At 41.3% G+C, this 19,171-nt stretch overlaps 2 protein-coding genes across 6 annotated transcripts in view; one reads left to right on the top strand and one right to left on the bottom strand.

Moving 5' to 3' along the window:
- The window catches only part of NBEA (neurobeachin), a 627,505-nt gene that overhangs the window by 416,219 nt on the left and 192,115 nt on the right, over nucleotides 1-19,171 (top strand). For 4 of the 5 annotated variants that reach the window (XM_030882520.2, XM_060287860.1, XM_060287861.1 and 1 more), the window contains one exon: nucleotides 10,992-11,128. In XM_030882520.2, coding sequence (XP_030738380.2) covers nucleotides 10,992-11,128 — 137 coding nt within the window. Of the gene's footprint in view, nucleotides 1-10,604; nucleotides 10,703-10,991; nucleotides 11,129-19,171 lie in introns of those variants that run through there. The other variant, XM_060287863.1, reaches the window with a different exon arrangement.
- On the bottom strand, nucleotides 13,636-15,311 carry MAB21L1 (mab-21 like 1). The gene has a single exon (XM_030882521.2). It carries the CDS (start codon nucleotides 14,820-14,822, stop codon nucleotides 13,743-13,745), a length of 1,080 nt encoding a protein of 359 aa, XP_030738381.1. The 5' UTR covers nucleotides 14,823-15,311; the 3' UTR covers nucleotides 13,636-13,742.

Below are 19,171 nucleotides of genomic sequence, written 5' to 3' on the forward strand. Positions count from 1 at the left end.
TAATTTATGTTTTTTTAAAAAGTACTCAGGCCACTGTACAGATTATGGTTTTAGGATGTCCAGACTTGAGGCAGGAGGCTGTTGTCCAGATCAGAGGTGATGAGAGCCTAAACTAAATTGGTGGTGGAGGAAAGAGGAGAGGAGGGCAACTTGTAACAACACTTAGGAGGTAAGATGTGAAGGACCATGATAATTGACCAGTTGTGAGGAGTAAGAACGAGGGGAATCTGTCCCGGGAGAAGAAATGATGTGGAAGCTGTTAAATGTGTTTGGGAATGTAAAGATGCAGGGTTTTAGGGGAGAGAAGAATGAAGATGACTAGTCAGATTGGTCTGTTGGGTATCCATATTTTTCAAATGTATAGAATGGTTTGAAATTTGAGAACCAGGTTGGGCATGGAGCTCATAATTTAAACCTCTGAGATCACCCAAGGAAAGTGAGAATATAAAAGTAGAAGAGTAGTAGCCCAAAGTCAGATCCCCTGTGGAGCAACAAGGTTTAATTGGCCAACAAAGGACAGCTCCTCAGGGATACCAAGAAGGAAGTCAGGCAGAAAGAGAACAGGAGAGAAGACAGGCTTACCTTGGAGATATTGCAGGTTCGGTTCCAGACCCCACCACAAAGCAAGTATTACAATGAATCGAGGCACATGAATTTTTTGTTTTCCCAGTGCATAGAAAAGTTATGTTTAATGTTTATATCATATTGTAGTCTATTAAGCGTGCAATAGCATTGTGTTTAAAAAAATGTGCATGCCTTAATGTAAAAATACTTTATTGTTAAAAAAAAAATGCTAACCGTCATCTGAGCCTCCAGGTCAGAATCTTTTCGCTGGTGGAGGGTCTTGCCCGGATGTTGATGGCTGCTGACTGATCAGGGTGGTGGGTGCTGAAGGTGGGGCGGCTGTGACAGTTTCTTGAAATAAGACCACAGTGAAGTTTGCCACAGGGATTGATGCTGCCTTTTACAAATGATTTCTCTGTAGCATGCAGTGCTGTTTGATAACATTTGCCCACAAGAGAGCAGCTTTCAAAATTAGGCTCAGTCCTCTCAAACCCCACCACTGCTTTATCAACTAAGTTTATGTACTATTCTTAATCCTTTGTTGTCATTTCAGCAGTCTTCACAGCATCTTCACCAGAAGTAGATTCTATCTCAAGAAACCAGTTTCTTTGCTCATCTATGTGAAGCAACTCCTCAACTCTTCAAGTTTTATCATGAGATTGCAGCAATTCAGTCACCTCTTCCAGCTCCACTTCTAATTCTAGTTCTCTTTCTATTTCCACCACATCTGCAGTTACTTCCTCCAATGAAGTCTTGAACCCCTCAAAGTCATCCATAAGGGTTGAAATCAACTTCTGCCAAACACCTGTTAATGTTGACATTTTTACCTCTTCCCGTGAATCACGAATTTTCTTAATGGCATCTAGAATGGTGAATCCTTTCCAGAAGGTTTTCCATTTACTTTGCCCAAATCCATGAAAGGAATCACTATTTATGGCAGCTATAGCCTTTTGAAATGTATTTCTTAAATAATGAGACTTGAAAGTCAAAATGACTCCTTGATCCATGGGCTGCAGAATGGAAATTATGTTAGCAGGCATGAAAACAACATTAATCTCCTTGTACATCTCCATCGGAGCTCTTGGGTGACCAGGTGCGTTGTCAATGAGCAGTAATAATTTGAAAGGAACCTTTTTTTCTGAGCAGTAGGTCTTAACAGTGGGCTTAAAATATTCAGTAAACCATGTTGTCAACAGATGTGCTGTCATCCAGGCTTTGTTAGTGCATTTTATAGAGCACAGGCAGAATAGATTCAGCATAATTCTTAAGGGCCCTAGGATTTTCAGAATGGTAAATGAGCTTTGGCTTCAACCTAAAGTCACCAACTGCATTAGCCTCTAACGAAGGAGTCAGCCTGTCCTTGAAAGCTTTGAAGCCAGGCATTGACTTCTTCTCTCTGGCTGTGAAAGTCCTGGATGGCATCTTCTTCCAGTAGAAGACCATTTCATCTACGTTGAAAATCTGTCGTTTAGTGTAGCCTCCTTCATGAATTATCTTGGCTAGATCTTCTGGATAAGTTGCTTGTACGGTGCAGCTTCTACATCAGCACTTGCTGCTTCACCTTTCACCTTTATATTATGGAGACGGCTTCTTTCCTTAAATCTCACGGACCAACCTCTACTAGCTTCAGACTTATCTTCTGCAGGTTCCTCACCTCTCTGAGTCTTCATAGAACTGAAGAGAGTCAGAGCCTTACTCTGGATTAGGTTTTGGATTAAGGGAATGCTGTGGCTGGTTTGATCTTCTATCCAGGCCACTAAAACTTTCTCCAGTCAGCAATAAGGCTGTTTCCCTTTCTTATCATTCATGCGCTCACTGGAGTAGCACTTTTAATTTCCTTCAAGAACTTTTCCTTTGCATTCACAACTTGGCGAACTCCTTGGCACAAGAGGCCTAGCTTTTGGCCTGTCTCTGCTTTCAGCATGCCTTCCTCACTAAGCTTACTCATTTCTAGCTTTTGATTTTAAGTGAGAGACCTGTGACTCTTCCTTTCACTTGAATACTTACAGGCCAATGCAGGGTTATTAACTGGCCTAATTTCAGTATTGTTGTGTCTCAGGGAATAGGGAGAGAGAGAGACAAGAGAATGGAAGGGTCCATGGAGCAGTCAGAACAAACACAACATTTACCAACTAAGTTTAGTCTTATATGGGTAGGGTTCATGGTGCCCCAAAACAATTACAGTATTAATGTCAGTGATCACTGATCACACATCACCATAGCAAATATAATAATAATGAAAAAGTTTGAAATATTATGAGAATTGCCAAAATGTGACACAGAGACTTGGAGTGTGCAAGTGCTATTGGGGAAAAAAAAAAAAAAAAAGCTCTATCAAGCTTCTGGATGCAGGGTTGCCACAAACCTTCAATTTGTAAAAAACACAGTCTCTGCCAAGTGCAGTGAAATGAGTTATGTCTATAGCATGCTTTAGAAGTCAAGGAACTCTGGCTCAGTCACTTTCAAACTGGTATTCCTTGGAACACAGTTATTTTGAAATATGCTAGTGAGAAAAGAGTATAGTTAAAGGTATTTGGAAAATTCTGAGTTTAAAAATAAAATGTTACGCAGATTGTGTGTTTTTTTTTAATTGATGGAAGGACTTTTCCAAACTTTTAGCATATTAATTAATATGTATGTCCCTAACACCTTGGCCTAAGTAGAGGATGAGGGTGAAGCCAAAAGGAGTGAATAGGAATGAGGAACTAAGAGGTGAAAACTGAAGTCCAGAAGCTTAACAAAGGAGAGGAGACCAAGATAAAAGAGCAGCTAAAGTGGAGGAGGGTAGGACCGAATGCCAGATGGAGAGAGTAACTGACCTGAACAGGAGGAAAGTTACATTTTCTGGAGAAAAAGGGATAACGATAAATGCAGAGGCAGAAAAATCTTTAGATAGAGGAAGACATTAAGATAAATAACCAAATTTCATTTTCTCCAAAATATGAATACTTCATTTATTATGCGGTCAGGATGGATGAATGTTCACATGTGAATTTTTCTAGGAAGGGGCCATATATTTAGTCATCTTCTCTAAGAGATGTGTGAGCTTCCGAAAAAGGACAGACACCACTGCTCCACACTGTAATACCTGAGCTTTAATCTTTGGTTCATTGACCTAAAAAAACCTGACATTGGAGGCTACGTGTGTTTTCAGTCCTGTCTCACACTGCTCCCCTTTACACCTCCTAATCGCTGGCCCATCTTATTTCCTACTGTCCACATCCTGCATCTGTTTGTTCAAACTCTTCTCCTACTTCACAACACTCTTCCCCGCATGTGCACCAGTCTGACTCCTACCCATCCATCACAGCTCACTTCAGTTCACTGCCTCACCCTGACCCCCCACAAAGGCTGGAAAGCATCACAGTTCTGTGAATGCCTATAGAACTTTTTTTTCTGTCCTTCTCTTGGTGGGAGGCAGTATACATAACAGTAAATACCCTGGAGTCAGATCACCGGGTTTGAATCCTGTCTCTACCATTTCCTAGTTGTGTGACCTTCCCTAAGTTACTTCAGCTCCCAGTCTCATTTTCTCTCTGTAAAATGGAGATCATAGCAGTACCTATCTCCTAGGTACATTATGAGGAACAAATGAGAATCATATACATCAAGTGCTTTAACAACGCTTAGCTAAACCCTTTCTCCCTTATGCTATGCTTATTCCTGTGTATTTCTTATCTTTACTATGTATTTTAAGCTGTTTGTGGGTAAAATCCATGTCTTATACATTATTGCATTCTCTCTCAGTGCACAAAACAGTGTATAATTTTTGTCGACTACATGAATGAATGAATGAATGAATGCTGAGTTAAATGTCTCTCTAAGCATTTAATTTACAAAGAGGAAACAACTTACACACTGGGAAAAATATGGCAGTTATAAAATTACGTCATTTAAAAAAATAATAGTATGCATGTAATATAGCTGGACTGACCAATTACATTGTAACTCACTGGTTTTCAGCATATTTTAAATTGATCTCTTCTATAAAATGTAATGTTTTTCATATTTTTAAAGAACGATTTGAAATCAATTCCAGAAAAATATAAAAGATGTAATCTATTATTTTAATTGACCTTTTTACTATGACATAAAAATGCAACAATGGTGTATATCGTTTTCTATATTCAATTCCGTAAACACAGATGCTTACTTACTGTGTGACAGAGCCTGTGTTAGATGCAGAAGATAACGCCCCAGTCTTCAAGTAGCTTATGCCAAGTGGGAGAAACAGCCTTCTAAACACATAATATCTGATATAAGTGCTGCAATAAAGATGTGCCCAGGAAACCATGGGAACTTAAAGACAAGGCACTAGTCCAACCAAGAGGTGCAAAGACCTAGTCCTCCTGGTACAGTAGATTTAAGTCATCTCCCCTGGTTTATTCACTCATCCAGTCTAGTAGGAACTTACTCTTCTTGATCATTAAATGATATCCTAGTGCTATAAAAGAGTCAATACTCTTCCAGAGAGTGAAAAATGGATTCCATATGTTGAACTGAATGTGATATAACTAGAAACACAAATCTCAGCTGGCTCACTTAGTGCATCAAAAGGCAGCGCAAATTATCACAATGAACATAAAAACTATCACTGTTTTTAGTATATTTTTGTGCTAGTAAATAAGTCAGTAATATTTTACTTAGAGTGTATATGCTTCGTAAGCTTTTTCTTCTATAAAGTTTGTCTTTGTGGAAAATGCACTAGTTTCTCTTTGTTTCTTTTTAACGTAAAGTATTATCTGTCCTACAAGGGAATCAAAAAAATAAATGGTATGTTAAAGTTAGAGCCTATCAGATTCTCTCTCAGGACTTTTAAAAATTATTTATTGTAAACACATTAAATGAGATTTTAGATAGATGTTCTGCCATGGTGAACAGATACTTTGTTAAAATGCAGCCTTCAATTGTTCTTATATAGAGGGCTCCATTCTTTCTGTTTCTGTTTCAGACTCTGGTAAGCTGAGTTTTACCAGAGGTAGGTTTGCTCAGATCTGAAAAGATTCATGGGCATTCTCAAGCACCTGTCTCATTTTGTACAGTAGTAATCTAAGGAAACCACTGCACTGTGGAGATGATTGATTATTGTTCATCTCAATCTAAGGATAGATTGTGTTCAGAAAGTCACCAGAGAGCACAAAGAGGCCACTTCTTGGGCACAGTGAGCTTGGTATAAAATTTGGATTTATGCAGTGTTTATATAATCAGTAGTGTGGTGTGTGTATGCTAGGGAAGGAGATAATAATGCTGGAAGTTAACTTTATAACACTTGGGTTATGTATTTTATCAGTTGTTCAAGTTATATTTTCCTGATTTAAGCAAAAATATTCTGTAACTCTTTTCATCACAAGAAAAGTTTTTGGAAATTTCAGAGCATCATTGTTCTGATAATATATTTGGACCACTAACAATATTCTCTGTACATAAAGGAAAGCGTCACTGGTAGAGATTTTGTTACTATACTTTCTTTTTTTCTGAGGCATTTCAAATGCTTGAAACCCAGGGAAGTAAGTACTCTGGGTAAAAGGAATCTCAGATCTTCTGCAGCATTTTCCTCCTAACTTCCCTCTCCCTCAGGCTCATACACAGACATCTCCATTTTCTTAATGCCTAAAGTTTTCCTAGGATTCCAAAACAAAGTTCCAACTTTCTCATATTCTCATATTCTTCAGTTGCTTTGAGATTCAAACATTTTATTCTTTTAATTCTGTGGGGAAAACATTTTCTTTAAATTGATAGTACCCTACTTAAAAATGAGTCCAAAGCAGTGATAAATATTTTAGATGTGTTCAGTCACTCATGCTGTTAGTTATTTTCCTACAAATTTTATCACATTATAGAGCTGTAAGTTTTTACCTATTATATTTTCATCTTAAAAATTTTTTGGAATGATATCATTTTTCAGTAAACGTAAAGGATCTCAGATTAGTTTTATTTCTTCTAAATAATGCAGGATTTTAAGTTTAGTAATTTTACAAAGATTAGTCAATGCTTATTATCCCAAAATAATGGTATTTTACATGTTCCAAAAGCAAATTGAACATGTGGTTTCAAAGTGAGTTTGGAGTAAATCCATACAGCTGATAAAATTGTATTAATGTTAAACTAAGGTCAGAGAATATTCAAGTGACTCTAAAATACATCATAATTTCATGTACACTAAGTATAGTTTTTGCCAACTGAAAGTCATCAAATAATTGTAACGATGCCAGTTTTAATTAAACTTCAGCTCCTTGTCCCTATGTATATATATTCTTTGTCGTGCTTTATATTGAAACTTGTAAAGAATTTTAGCATCGTTTGAGAATTTAATCGCCATAATTGACTTTTAATAGCCAGAATGCTGTTGACCCCCCTTAAGAAATGATTAATTCCTGGATCTGAGGAAGAGAAAAGCAGCCCCTGACCTCAGGAAACAAATGGACCTGACCCTTACAAGGAGGCCTCGGTATCACTGGGAGCTGGCCTGGGGCTCACAGCTCCGCCATGGTGCTCTCCTGTTGGACATAAACAACCTCACAGAATACCAGCATCAGACAAGGCCACGTGATGATGTGAGGCAAAGAACAACTTTGTAATTTTGTCTAAGCACAGACAAAAACAGGGTCACTCTGCACAACGCCTAAACATTAACATCCCCCTTCCGTCATTATAGGAGTGACTGCTACTTCTTTGTCAATTACAGTTTTTAGCCTAGGTCTAGTCCTAGATAAGAGTTATTAAGATCTCCAATCACAGAATTATTGCCACTCCCTGACAGAGCCCAACCCAGAGCAAAGCCCTGCCTTCCTGAACCCTTCCCCAAATCACTTAACAAAAGCCCTGATCCTACAATACAGTAAGTCCTTTCTGATACCCTCTTACTTAGTCATCTCATGGTTCCTTCCCATGTTTCCCTCACTGCAAGTGAGCAATCAACCCAACTTTCTACACTACGGTTATGTTCCTGGTGGTCTTTGGCAGGAAGGTATTGACACATCCATAGCCCCAAAATTGTGAACACTGAACTGGTAGTTAAATAAAAATGTAAAAGAACTGTGTAAACTGTAAAGTTCTGTTTAAAAGTTGATGTATTAAGACTTATAGGCTTAGAATTATGTTTTCAGTAGAATCCTCCAAACCCACAAGTGGTTTTTAACATTCTAACTTTAAATTATATTTGATGAATAGTTCCCTTCCTAAATATAAAACATATGTATTTTCTACTCTAGGTTTACCCTCTCAACTGATTAAAGATCCCATAGCTCTAAAGAGAAGTTTATTCTTCTAAAGAATCTTTCCATTATGCTTGGGTGATCTTTGTTCTAGTTCAGATTTTAAATTAGCATTTAAATTAATGACAAGTAATATCCCTATCCTTTCAAAAATAGTAATGGATCAATATTTCTTAAACATTATAGTGCCAGTTCTAAAAGGTAAATAAAATTATTTTTCCTTTAGTTACCACTTCAGATGGTAGAATTTTAAACTATTGTATGCAGCAATACAAGGGGAGGAGGTTTTGTCCCATCCATTTGTTTCACTGTCTTTTAATATCTGTCACCTTCTGTGTGTGCTTGAGGACATTGATATAATTTATCCTTTTATTGCCATAGTATTGATTAGAATGAATATATCTATACTCATACCCCAACTCACTACACCAAACAGTTATGAGATTAAATTTGTACCTAGTTATCGTCTAGAACAGAATCTCCCAGCTCACCATCTCTCTGATATCTAGACATGCTGCCCTTTCTAAACTACTTTTATTTGGAAAGGGATCCAAGGTTTTCAAATAACAAAATCTTCCATATGGAAGATCTGCTGGTTTGTGATTGTGCCTTATGTAAACATTTTAATATCGGATCCAGAGACTCCCCCAAAGGGGATTAAAACATAATCCCTCTCTGTATTGCTGTAGTGGATTAACTCTGTTCTCTCTGCGGCTGGTTTGCTCCCTGAAGGCTACAACAAAAAGACCCAGCGCTCCTTAAACATGCTATGGAATTGGAAGTTGTAATTGGAGATTTCCAAAGGACAAGGGTAAAAATGACACACTATTAAGGCTGAATATTTCATGAGTGTCTTTCTTAAAGAGGGACCAGTTCGAAGCCCTTATATAAACCCCCAGAAAATCTCAATTCAATAGAATGAGATTGGAGTAAAATCAAAAGGAAAACGGGGTCGCCTTTCAGAAACGCAAACAGGTAGCGAAAATGTGTCCCCCGTTAAAAGTTCATGGAATTGTGAACGTAAAATTCGTAATACTGTATATCTCGATAAATTAGTTTGTATGGTTTTGATAATGTGTATCATGATTTTTTATTTTTTTTCCAATTTGATTGGATATGTTAAATTATATTTTAAGAGAACGCAGCAGTTCGCCATTTTTAATGTTTTTGACCACTCATCGTCTCCAAATGCCAGAAATCTCTGTTAAACCAGAAATCACTAGCTTTCTGTGTTTAGAATGACGACTTTTCTGAGGTTTTATCAAGGCCCAACGATGTGTAAGAAGACACTTTGTTTCCGATGTGAATCAGGTCACCTTCTTTCTCACCTCACTCCAATCAAGAGTACACCTCCTGGATTTCTCCTGAAGGGAAATATGAAAAGTGGCATCCAGAGGAGCGTCCCGGTGGCTTAAGGGTTAAGGGAGCGGTTCGAACCGGCCCGAGCGTTGGGGGCTTCGGAGGGGGCGCGGAGGCAGGAGGCGCCGCAGAGCGCGCGCACAGACCCTCCAATAAACACAAAGGAGGGCCTGGGGAATAGAAACCCAAATCCACTTGTAATCGTACAAGAGATTCGGGCATAATTACTTGAGCAACCTAGATTAAGATTGATGAGCTTTTAAAGTGGCGCTTTAGATCGACCGCTTCGCCCTTTGGAAAGAAAAACCTTATGGAGCCGAGGTGGACCTCGACTCCGCTCGGCTCAGGCGGAAGCTACCCGCCCGAGACCCAGGCCGGGAGTCCGCGCGCCCGGGGGCCGGGCCCCCCGGAGCGGGCTCGTCGGGGATAGAAAGCCGTGAAGTCAAAGCAGGGGCTTGGCGTTAGCCTGACCCGGGCAGGCGGTCACGGTCGGCGGTGAGGGCTGACACTGACACAGTTTGCTCCATAGCCACCCGTTTAAGCGCGACAGCAGCCGACCGATTCCTCTCTGGTCCTCCCGCGGCAGAAACGCCCGGCTTTGTGCAGGACGGTCGTGGATTCGGTGTGTGCTGCTCCCTGGAAGCGCGAACTCCGCTGCAGTCCCCGCGCCGCCGGGCTGGGCCTGCTCGCTGCGGCCGGGGCGGTGGCGGTGCGAGCCGGTCTCCCCGCGAGGAGCCACCCGCCGGCGGGGGGGGCGGGGGGGCCGGGCCTGGGCAACCGCAGGGGGCCTGCCTTTTCATTGCTTTCCTCCTGCTGTTACTGTGACTCATTTGTCTGCATTTGGGGGGGCGGGGGTGGAAGGGAATATGATGCACCCTTGCTACAGAAAAACAAATAACATTTTTTTGATTTCTAAGTCTTTATTTTAAGTCGAGGGTAGAGAAGAATGTCCCCCCTTCGGGGAACCTTAAAGGAGCAGTTAAGTAATGCCACTTTGAATTAATATTCTAATATGTGAAATTTGTAATTTTCGACTTTAACTCAGATGGAGGGAATTCGAAGTCAGCGCCTTAGTGGGCACACTTTCTAAAACATTTCTTTTACTGAAGCTTAGTCTCTCTCGTCCCACAAGTTGAGAAACAACACTTTTCAAATGCTTTTCTGAGAATCGTTTTGTTCAAGTGTCTTACAATTTCATCATTTTTGACCTATGCTCGGTGAGAAAAGTCACTGCTACAGTTTTCTTTCTTTTCTGCATAAAAATGTATCTCATGTCCGTGTTTGCGCGTATATCGGTGTGCGGTGCGCCTTAGGATGTCGATATTAATCTGCCTGCAAGATGCAAACCCGTTAGCGGAGTGGAATTTATATATTAGACCCTATACCCCTTCACGTCCTCCCGCCCATCCTGGGGGGACGCTGCTGCCCAGAGGGACGGGGTTTTCACGGTGGCTGGTCTTTGGGGACGGCGCTGACTGCCCAGCGCGTATCTCGGAACGCCGTTGATGCTCAGTGGAGAATCGGGGCCTTAAGAGAGTCCGTTCTGCACTTTTAAGCTGGTTAAGGTCAGCGCCTCACTAACCATGTAGGATTTCTAAGCAGAGGTTGCAGACTCGCTTACTGAAAGTCACTTATTCAATATTCTGATCTCTTGAGATTTTATAGAATTATTTGTCTCTAGTCTCGTTATAAGGTAGTGTGTAAAAGCTAAGCAGACTTATCTCACGTGAAAGACATAATATAGACACTATTTTTTCAGTGCATATCTAAAACTAAAAGCCTGTGGTACCCTTCTGGGAGGGAGCGGGAGAGGGGCGCAGAGGCGCAGCCTGACTCCCGTACCCTCTCTTTCAGGCCCAGTTGTTCTCAGCACTCCTGCCCAGCTCATTGCTCCTGTGGTGGTGGCCAAGGGGACTCTTTCCATCACCACGACAGAAATCTACTTCGAGGTGGATGAGGATGATCCTGCCTTCAAGAAGATCGACACGAAAGTGAGTTTGAGTGATTCCGTGTACAGCACTGGTGGCTTTGTGGCAGGAAGTGGTTTTCAATTTTGCTTGGTTTTGAATGACAGTGGGGGAGGGGAGCACATTCTCATCCTTATAGAAAATAAAATGAATGAAATAACACATGCTCTATTTTATGGGATTGAAGAATATATTAACTTTAAATCCTGTATTCCAGAGCATGCACATTTTAACGGTCTCTCTGTGAGTGCCTTTGTGTACACTTCGGCAGATTTGGTAGTGAAGCCAATTGCTCCCAGGTTCCTGGGGTACAGCATCTCAGGCTCTCTGGGAAGACTGGGAAAGGTCTCATGACATTTCTTACTAAGATCACTTTTAATTTCCAAAAGTGTACATTGCAGTATGAATAATAATTCATTAAAAGGTTGTAAGAAAACTACAGAGCACATTTAGCTCTAAATTCATCTCCGTTATTACATCCAGTTTTCATCTCCTGAAATAAGAATGGGTTTTATGTGTGATTTTAAGGGGAAGAGAAATCAATTATCTGAGAAGCTTTCATTTAAAATGTGTATACATAGTACATACTGGCGCTCAGATGTTTAAAGTTTGTATTCTTCTGTGGGTGTAGTGCCAGACAATATATATTCAGATGATTTGAAATGCATAAATATTTGTTTATTATATCTTATTTTGTAAATTTTAAAACCTGAGTATTCAACAGCTCTATACCTCTACAGTTCTTCTGAAATCAATTTTATTGTTGTTTTAACTTTTATATTATCATGCAATTTGTAAACTTTTTTCCTGAGGCTAAGAATTCAAGAACATAAGTGTCATGCTAGATAATCAAGCATCATTTTACAAAGATCTTCCTTTGAAGTATTTTTCAGAGGCAGTTCTCAAATAGCGAAAGGCAAATGCTCCCGTAGATCCAGAACCTTATTATTTATATTTAATTTATATATAGAAGTAAAGCATTCTAAAACACTATTTGTAGAGTAGCAATTGAAAGTCTAAAATGTACCCCCACCTGAGTTAACTAACTACCCTAAGGCCCACAGGTGATTAGCCCCTCCCGCACTTGTTGACTCTTAAAATACTCTGAGGGATAATCACAGGACTTCTTTAACTTCTAGCTGCAAAAGAATGGCATTTTGAAAATGAGTTTGAATGTAGTGCATATGATTTTAAATAATTTAAAATTTGTCTTTATGCTTTTATCGTTGGCTTGCCCTATGAAGTAATAAGTAATTTTGGATTTCTGATTCATTTATTCTGCCAGTGGAACCCTTACTGCATAAAATAAGGCTTGGCATAAAATAGGTCAGAAATTATCTTCATTTCATTAGCGTAGTTAGTTTTCATATACAAATTTTAAAAGTTTTATTAGGATTTTGTTAAGTTCATTTCCTCTGAGTTGGTCTGATTTTTAACTCAGCAACCTTGACTGTCATGACATATTTCATCATTATATTATCAAAAATTCTACAAAAATATTAACCCAGAAGAGCAAGCTTTCAAAGGTAGATTTAAATTGCGTCTGTTGTAGAATGGACTAGTCTTATAAGTAAGTCAGAAACTGACAGTAGATCACTGTATTCTGTAGCTATACAAAAAGAGCTTTTCGCCAATATTTTAAGGTTTTATTTTTAATTATCTCATTAGCATATTTCTCAGAAGGTTTAAAATATTCAAGTGGGTTCAGTTTTCAAAGTGAAGCATTACATCTTTTGACAGGAAAACAATTTAAAGTGAGACACAACAACTTTTATTTTACTTCATTTATTAGCTTCTAATTAAATAAAAACCAGCAACAGAAATTAAAATCTAAATCACAAAAGTAATTATCCAGTGTATTTCAAGTGCATTTTTCAAATATATAATTCAGATATTCAAGCGTTATTATATAAGCTGAATTCAAATTTCTTTGAATATATTTAAATAACATTTCAAGTATATTTATGGAATGTTAGAAATAGAACAAGCAATATATTTGAAACAAAATGTAAACTTTTTAAAGTTCAGACACTTTCAAAGACAGATAAAAGTACCAGGAGGAAATCTACCTTTAAATTATATCTTTGTTAGTGGAAAATGTCTGGAAGTATCCAAAATGGCCATTTAACTTCTGTTCACCAAATCACAAAACACCAACATCCACACTTTCAAAGACAACGTGAGATCACAATATTTGTTACAAATTAAAATATACATTACACTTTCCTTCAGATGGCATATCCAAATCGTGTTTACTCACAGCCAGATGCACCTAAATCGCCAGGATTGCTATAATCCTTTGATGGTTAAGCAGTGTTCACTGTGGTCTTGCATTACAGCCAGGCTGTTTTCCGGGTGTTACTGTGTCCTTTTCAAGGGAGATACGAAATCCTTTGTAAAGAATTCTTCTAATACTTGTGAGTTTGGGGTGTTCTCCATCCGCTTTCCCTACTTCTTTTTCTCCCCTTGGAGGGGTGGGTGAGATGATGCCTAAACGTTGTGTTAGTACTCCTTTTTAAGGAAGAGATTGTTTGCACTGTCCAGTGGAATATTAGATAGGAATCGAACAGGAAGTTTACACTTAATGAGAACTTTAAGAATAGTATAATCACATTTCGGCTCTCGATTCAATTGTCCTCTAAAGTTTTTCCAAACTTTTCGGGTTGGTCAGGATCTCTCTTGCCAGTCGCCACGTTTGTTTGGCAGCGTTCTCGAGAGCCGAGTGAGGTTTGCCTTGAAACAGATCTAAGTTCGGTAGGAAGTAGTGAGGACACCGCCGGCACTGCAGGCAGGAGATAAGTTGCAGCAAAATCCCGTTAAGCCGGTCACCCAGGCAAGACTCGTCCCAGTCCGACTCCCGGGGATGCTTTTCACACTCATAGGAAACCAGAGTCTTCATGTGGTAATTGTTCAGGGGCTGGCCTGGCAGTTCAAGGTGACGGTCCCGTAAGGTTTTGAGGATGGAGAGGCATTTCTTCCTGCAGCCCCCCATCTGCAGTCTGTTCTCTGCCTCCGCGAACTGCAGCACCCAGGCGTCGCTCTCGGCCGAGCTCTGCTTGCCGGCCAGGGAGTGGCACTCCTTGGACAGGAGATTGAACCCTTCCGCCTTGACCTCCGCCACCCGGTTGGGTCCCGGCCAGGGGATGTGGGGAAGTGGCCAGTGGGCAGCACTCCGGGGCCAGATCCCGGTGCATTTAAAAGCCGGGGTGATCTGCACCACGTACCTATCTCGGATTCTCAGTTTCACTTCGCTGGTGTCTGCCACCATCTTTACCACATCCCTGTAGCTACATTTGTCTACCGCTTGAGCCACCAGCGTCTGAAACCTGGACCGGATTTTGCGCGCCGAGAGGTAGCCGGAGGCGGTAATGAATTCCACCCAGAGGGACATGCTTCTCTTGCGCCCGTCGCTCAACTTCAACACCGCGCAGCCGGGCAGCGAGCCGTCGTCCACAAAGTTGAACACCCCCATTTGGTTAAGGTAAAGCACCACTTCAAATTCGGTGGGGGAGATGACCTCGAGGCCCTCGTAGCGATTGTCCATCTCGTTGAGAGAGCTGATGAACCGGGGCTCCTGCACTTCCACCTCCTTCAGGACGTCGGAAACTACTTTGCAGACTTCCCGGATAGTTTTGGCAATGGCAGCTTTCCTGGCTTGGCATTTTTCGTTGTAGTATTTATTCAGATGGTAGACCAGCTTGGCCTGGGCCGCGATCATGTTGGGGCAGAGATCCGGATTGTACACCGGAGTCTCGCAATAAGCTGTGGGATCCAATGCGGCTGCTAGAGCTGGAGCCAACTTCGGTGGAGAAACGGGCCGCCGCGCTCAGAAATGTATCAGAAACGTCTTTCCGAAGTGCTGCAGCGGTGGATTCCTAGCGCCGCTTTCCCCTTCCTTTTATCTTTGAGCCCAGCCGGTCTTAAAGTGAAAGGTTGTTCTCCCCCCTCTCTGTCTCTCTTCCTCTTTTAAAGAATCCTTGTGTGAGAGAAACACATGGAGAGATCACCTTCTCAGTCATAAAAACAAAAGTTGCGCTGAGACCCAGCAAGGCTCTTCCAGTAGTCAAAATAATCAACCCTTTCCGTATTTATTTACGCTTTCCCGTAATCATGGTGTGTGCAGGACTGTTAGTCAGATGGAGGAAAAGTGTGCTGAGTGTGTGTCGGGGGTGAGTGTGCGTGTGTATATGTCAGAAGAAGCTGCGGTTGGTTTGTCTAAGAGCCCAGATGCACTCGTGTGGAAATTATAAAGGCAGGGCCAGGCAGGCTGGCGGCCAATCGCCACTGGGCTCGTCACCACAGCCTCTGTCAGCTCCAGCCCGGCTAATTAATCCCCCCTTGTGGATAGAGGCACACAAACTAAAGGTGGGAGGCTGCTGCCGGGCAGAAAACCACCCAAGCCACCTAGACAGTTTTGGAGATCAAGAGGAATCTCTCAGCTTTGGTATTAATTGAAGCATATTGACGTTTTGAAAAGACTTGGCAAAGTGGTTCTCTTCTGTGCTTGAAAACCCTGCTTGTCTTTTTACTGAGGAAATGCAAATACAGGTGTACTAATGGTCATCCATCAATTGGTGAACTAGATGGGGTTTTCTAAAACAAAAGTCACTAACTTGCATTTAGAGGACGATCATTAATGCCTGTTAATCCTCGAGGTCTTTTTGAATGCAGGGTGGGAGTTTGCTCTTTCATGTATATGCAAGTTGGCTTTAGATGGACTAATACCTGTATAATTTTCTGGATGTTCTATGTTAGAATGATTTTTTTTAGATGTTATGCGGTGTTTTACCTATGTTTTCTCTCATTTGCAGTTGTTGAAAGGAATCTGAAAATTATTGCTGTTAGATATTGTCTACCTCAGTTTAAGTTAGGATGTTTCAAAAACGTTTAGTACACCCCTCCCCCCATCTGCAGTGCTCTTTGTACTTTGCCCAACATTATAACCAGGACACTAAGTTTTGTACGCATTGGCAGAAATATTTGTGCAGTAAACTATCTCTTTGATTCAGAGGTTATTTTAATGTGAGTTCCTAATGAGCTGTATTTTAATACGTGAAAATTCAGGAGAGATCATCTAACCTACTGGCAGATACCTAACCTGAAAATTTGTAGGTTTGGGGTTTCTGTCTTGTTTACAGATGCATAATTAAGGGTATATCTCCTCTCCTAAGGGTCCTTAGTGGTCACCTGACAGTAGACTTCTGATTTTATACTATTTCATGTGACTTGATTAAGGGAAATGGTTAAGATTTTTAAAGAAAATTAATTTGCAGTCATCGGGGTTTTAAATTTAAGTATCATTCTTTGAGAGAAATCAACATTTCTAAATTTGGGAACCTTGAAAAAGGAGGGGGAAATGGATTTATGTAGAATATTATTTTTTCCTGGTGGTACCAACTGTGTCCTTAATGTACAGGAAATGGAAGAAATACTACTTAGGGGTTCTGTAGTTGTTTTTAAACCTAGGCAGATTTTTAATTCCCTACCTTTAATTTTGATGCCATCTCTTTCAAATTAAGAATATTTCCAGCAAAATCCTATAATTCCTGGAACAGGTTTGTAGGCACTTCCTTTCAGAGCCACTTGTAACAAGATTTTGTTCAGGGCTCCCTCTTTTCACTCAAGCTTTTGATTTTTTTTTTTTTCTTCTTCTTTGCACAGGTACAGCATCATACTTTCTTGTTATCCAAGAGTGGGAGATTTCGATTTAGCTTAAAATAGTACATTAGATTCAGGGCTCACGGCATCCACCTACTCTGTTCCCCAAGAGCCTTTCATTCCCTTAGGAGCAGGGATTGGGCGCACCCGCCAGCCCCTCCCCACTTTGCCAGCGATGCGGGTGAACGCGTTGCTACCTTTTGGCAGTTGGAAGAGGAGGAAGAGGAGGCAAATCAGAGCCGGAGAACCTGCGGCCAAGAAGGCGAAGATGTGCCCTGGTCTCTGGGGAAAAGCCACCTTTGTCCCCACACAGTGCAGGTCCTGCGTGCTTCCCGCTGGTCCCCTCTCTCCGCTGCTCTACACTCCCGGCCCATCCTTCCTTCTTCTCTCTGCTGCATGTCCCATAGGCAGGCTTTGGTGTGTGTGCGTGCGTATGGGTTATTTTAAAACCCTACTTAATGTCCCAGGTTTCTCCACGTCCGCTCCAGGCCAGGTTCTCTGCCCTCGCGCCCCCCTGCCCGGCCGCCGCCCGGGCCCACGTGTGGTCGCGGCCGAGCCCGCGCTTTCTGGTCGCCGGCCGCGGGCCCCTGCGCCCCGCGCGCTCTTCCTTGGATTCAGGTCAGAGTGGCTCGGTAGAGACCTGGCCCCTCGATTTCTTGGGCCACCTGCAGGTGCCCCCGATTGTCGAGGAGGGGAGGCAGCCTGGGACGCAGAGGCCCCAGGGCCGTTCAGGGGACCGTGGCGCGGCCGTCCGGGTGGGTCTAACTGGAAGGACGCGAGGGGCGCCGGGCAGCCGCGCTGGAGCCAGGCGCGCAGGTGGCGCATCTTCGAGGCTCACTGTGCGGCTTAATTGGGTTAAAGCAAAGCTAAACGCCAGAGCACTTCGTGCAAACTAATTGGTGTAACCAGGGCCTTTTCACTAACGATTTGCACTTTGAAGAAGAAAATGGATGGTGAGAAAAGGACTAAGAAACTCGTTAGTCCTAGAGTGTTCCCGGGAAGTGAAGTCATTCGGTTTCAAGGACGCTGGGACTGTGTTTTGTGAGCTGATTCCTTCAGCACCCTTTACGCAGGGAGCTGACAGTGATTTACATAACATAGGATTCAGGCACCCGTCCTTATCACTGTGGGTGAACTGGGCGCCCTAGAATAATATTTCAGCGCAAGTAGCGCTTGTTGCTGCAACACAGTGATTTTCTATTACACTGAACACGTGAAACGAATTGCCTTCTGTAGCTGATCCTTTCAGCGATGTCAGGCACCTCTCATTGTTGAAGGGAAAATTAAACTATTCTGAGTGTGCTTTCTATCCCGTAATTTTTTGTTGTTGTTGTTGAAATGACCTACGGAGAATATACAGTACATTTTTGTGTAGTTCTGCTGATTTTCATCTAGGCTTTGGAAATAGACTTGTTTTGTGGGAGCAACTTATTTAACTATTTTATAGTAATTTTTAAAAAATATCATTTGGCCTATTGAACTAGTTATTTTATGATTGTGTAATACATGGAGATAGCTTAAAATCGCTTTATTTACTTCTGTGAAGAGTTCATAAAACAACTCTAATGACACCAGTCTTAATTATATTATTTTTTTTACCATAAATATAATCATAGTGGTTAGTACTAGAATGAAAGCTTGCGTGTGTCCCATGCTTTAGGATATAAATGCTTAATTGTTTTCATTGGTATGCTCTTCAGACATCTTTGACATGAGCTAATAATAGAATGATAATTGAAGAAAACTGACCTAATTGAAGGAAAAAACCCCAAGAATCTCAGGATTTAATGACAGTATGAGATGCTTACATTTGAATGGTATTTGGGATTGTAAGGTCTAACCGACTTGACTTTTCCATTCTATTTACTTAGTTTATTAGGAAGCCTCAATATATTTTTTTTAATACATCTTTACTGGAGTATAACTGCTTCACAATACTGCCCTAGCCTCTATCACACAACAAAGTGAATCAGTCATATGCATACATACATCCCCATATCATACATCCCCACATCCCCTCCCTCGTGAGGTTCCCTCCCGCACTCCCTATCCCACCCCTCTAGGTGGTCACAAAGCACCGAGCTGATCTCCCTGTGCTATGCGGCTGCTTCCCACTAGCTGTCTATTTTACATTTGGTAGCTTATGTATGTCAAGGCTACTCTCTCCCTTCGTCCCAGCTTCCCCTTCCCCCCAACCCTTGTCCTCAAGTCCATTCTCTATATCTGCGTCTTTATTCCTGCCCTGCCACTAGGTTCATCAGTACCATTATTATTTATTTTTAGATTCCATATATATGCGTTAGCATACGGTATTTATTTTTCTCTTTCTGACTTCACTCTGTATGGCAGACTCTAGGTCCATGCACCTCACTACAAATAACTCAATTTTGTTTCTTTTTATGGCTGAGT

The sequence above is a fragment of the Globicephala melas genome, chromosome 18 (genome assembly GCF_963455315.2).
Source record: "Globicephala melas chromosome 18, mGloMel1.2, whole genome shotgun sequence".
NCBI classification, from domain to species: domain Eukaryota; kingdom Metazoa; phylum Chordata; class Mammalia; order Artiodactyla; family Delphinidae; genus Globicephala; species Globicephala melas.

Excerpts from the sequence above, each read along its gene's own strand:
- MAB21L1 (XM_030882521.2), bottom strand. The coding sequence starts at position 14,822 with ATGATCGCGGCCCAGGCCAAGCTGGTCTACCATCTGAATAAATACTAC.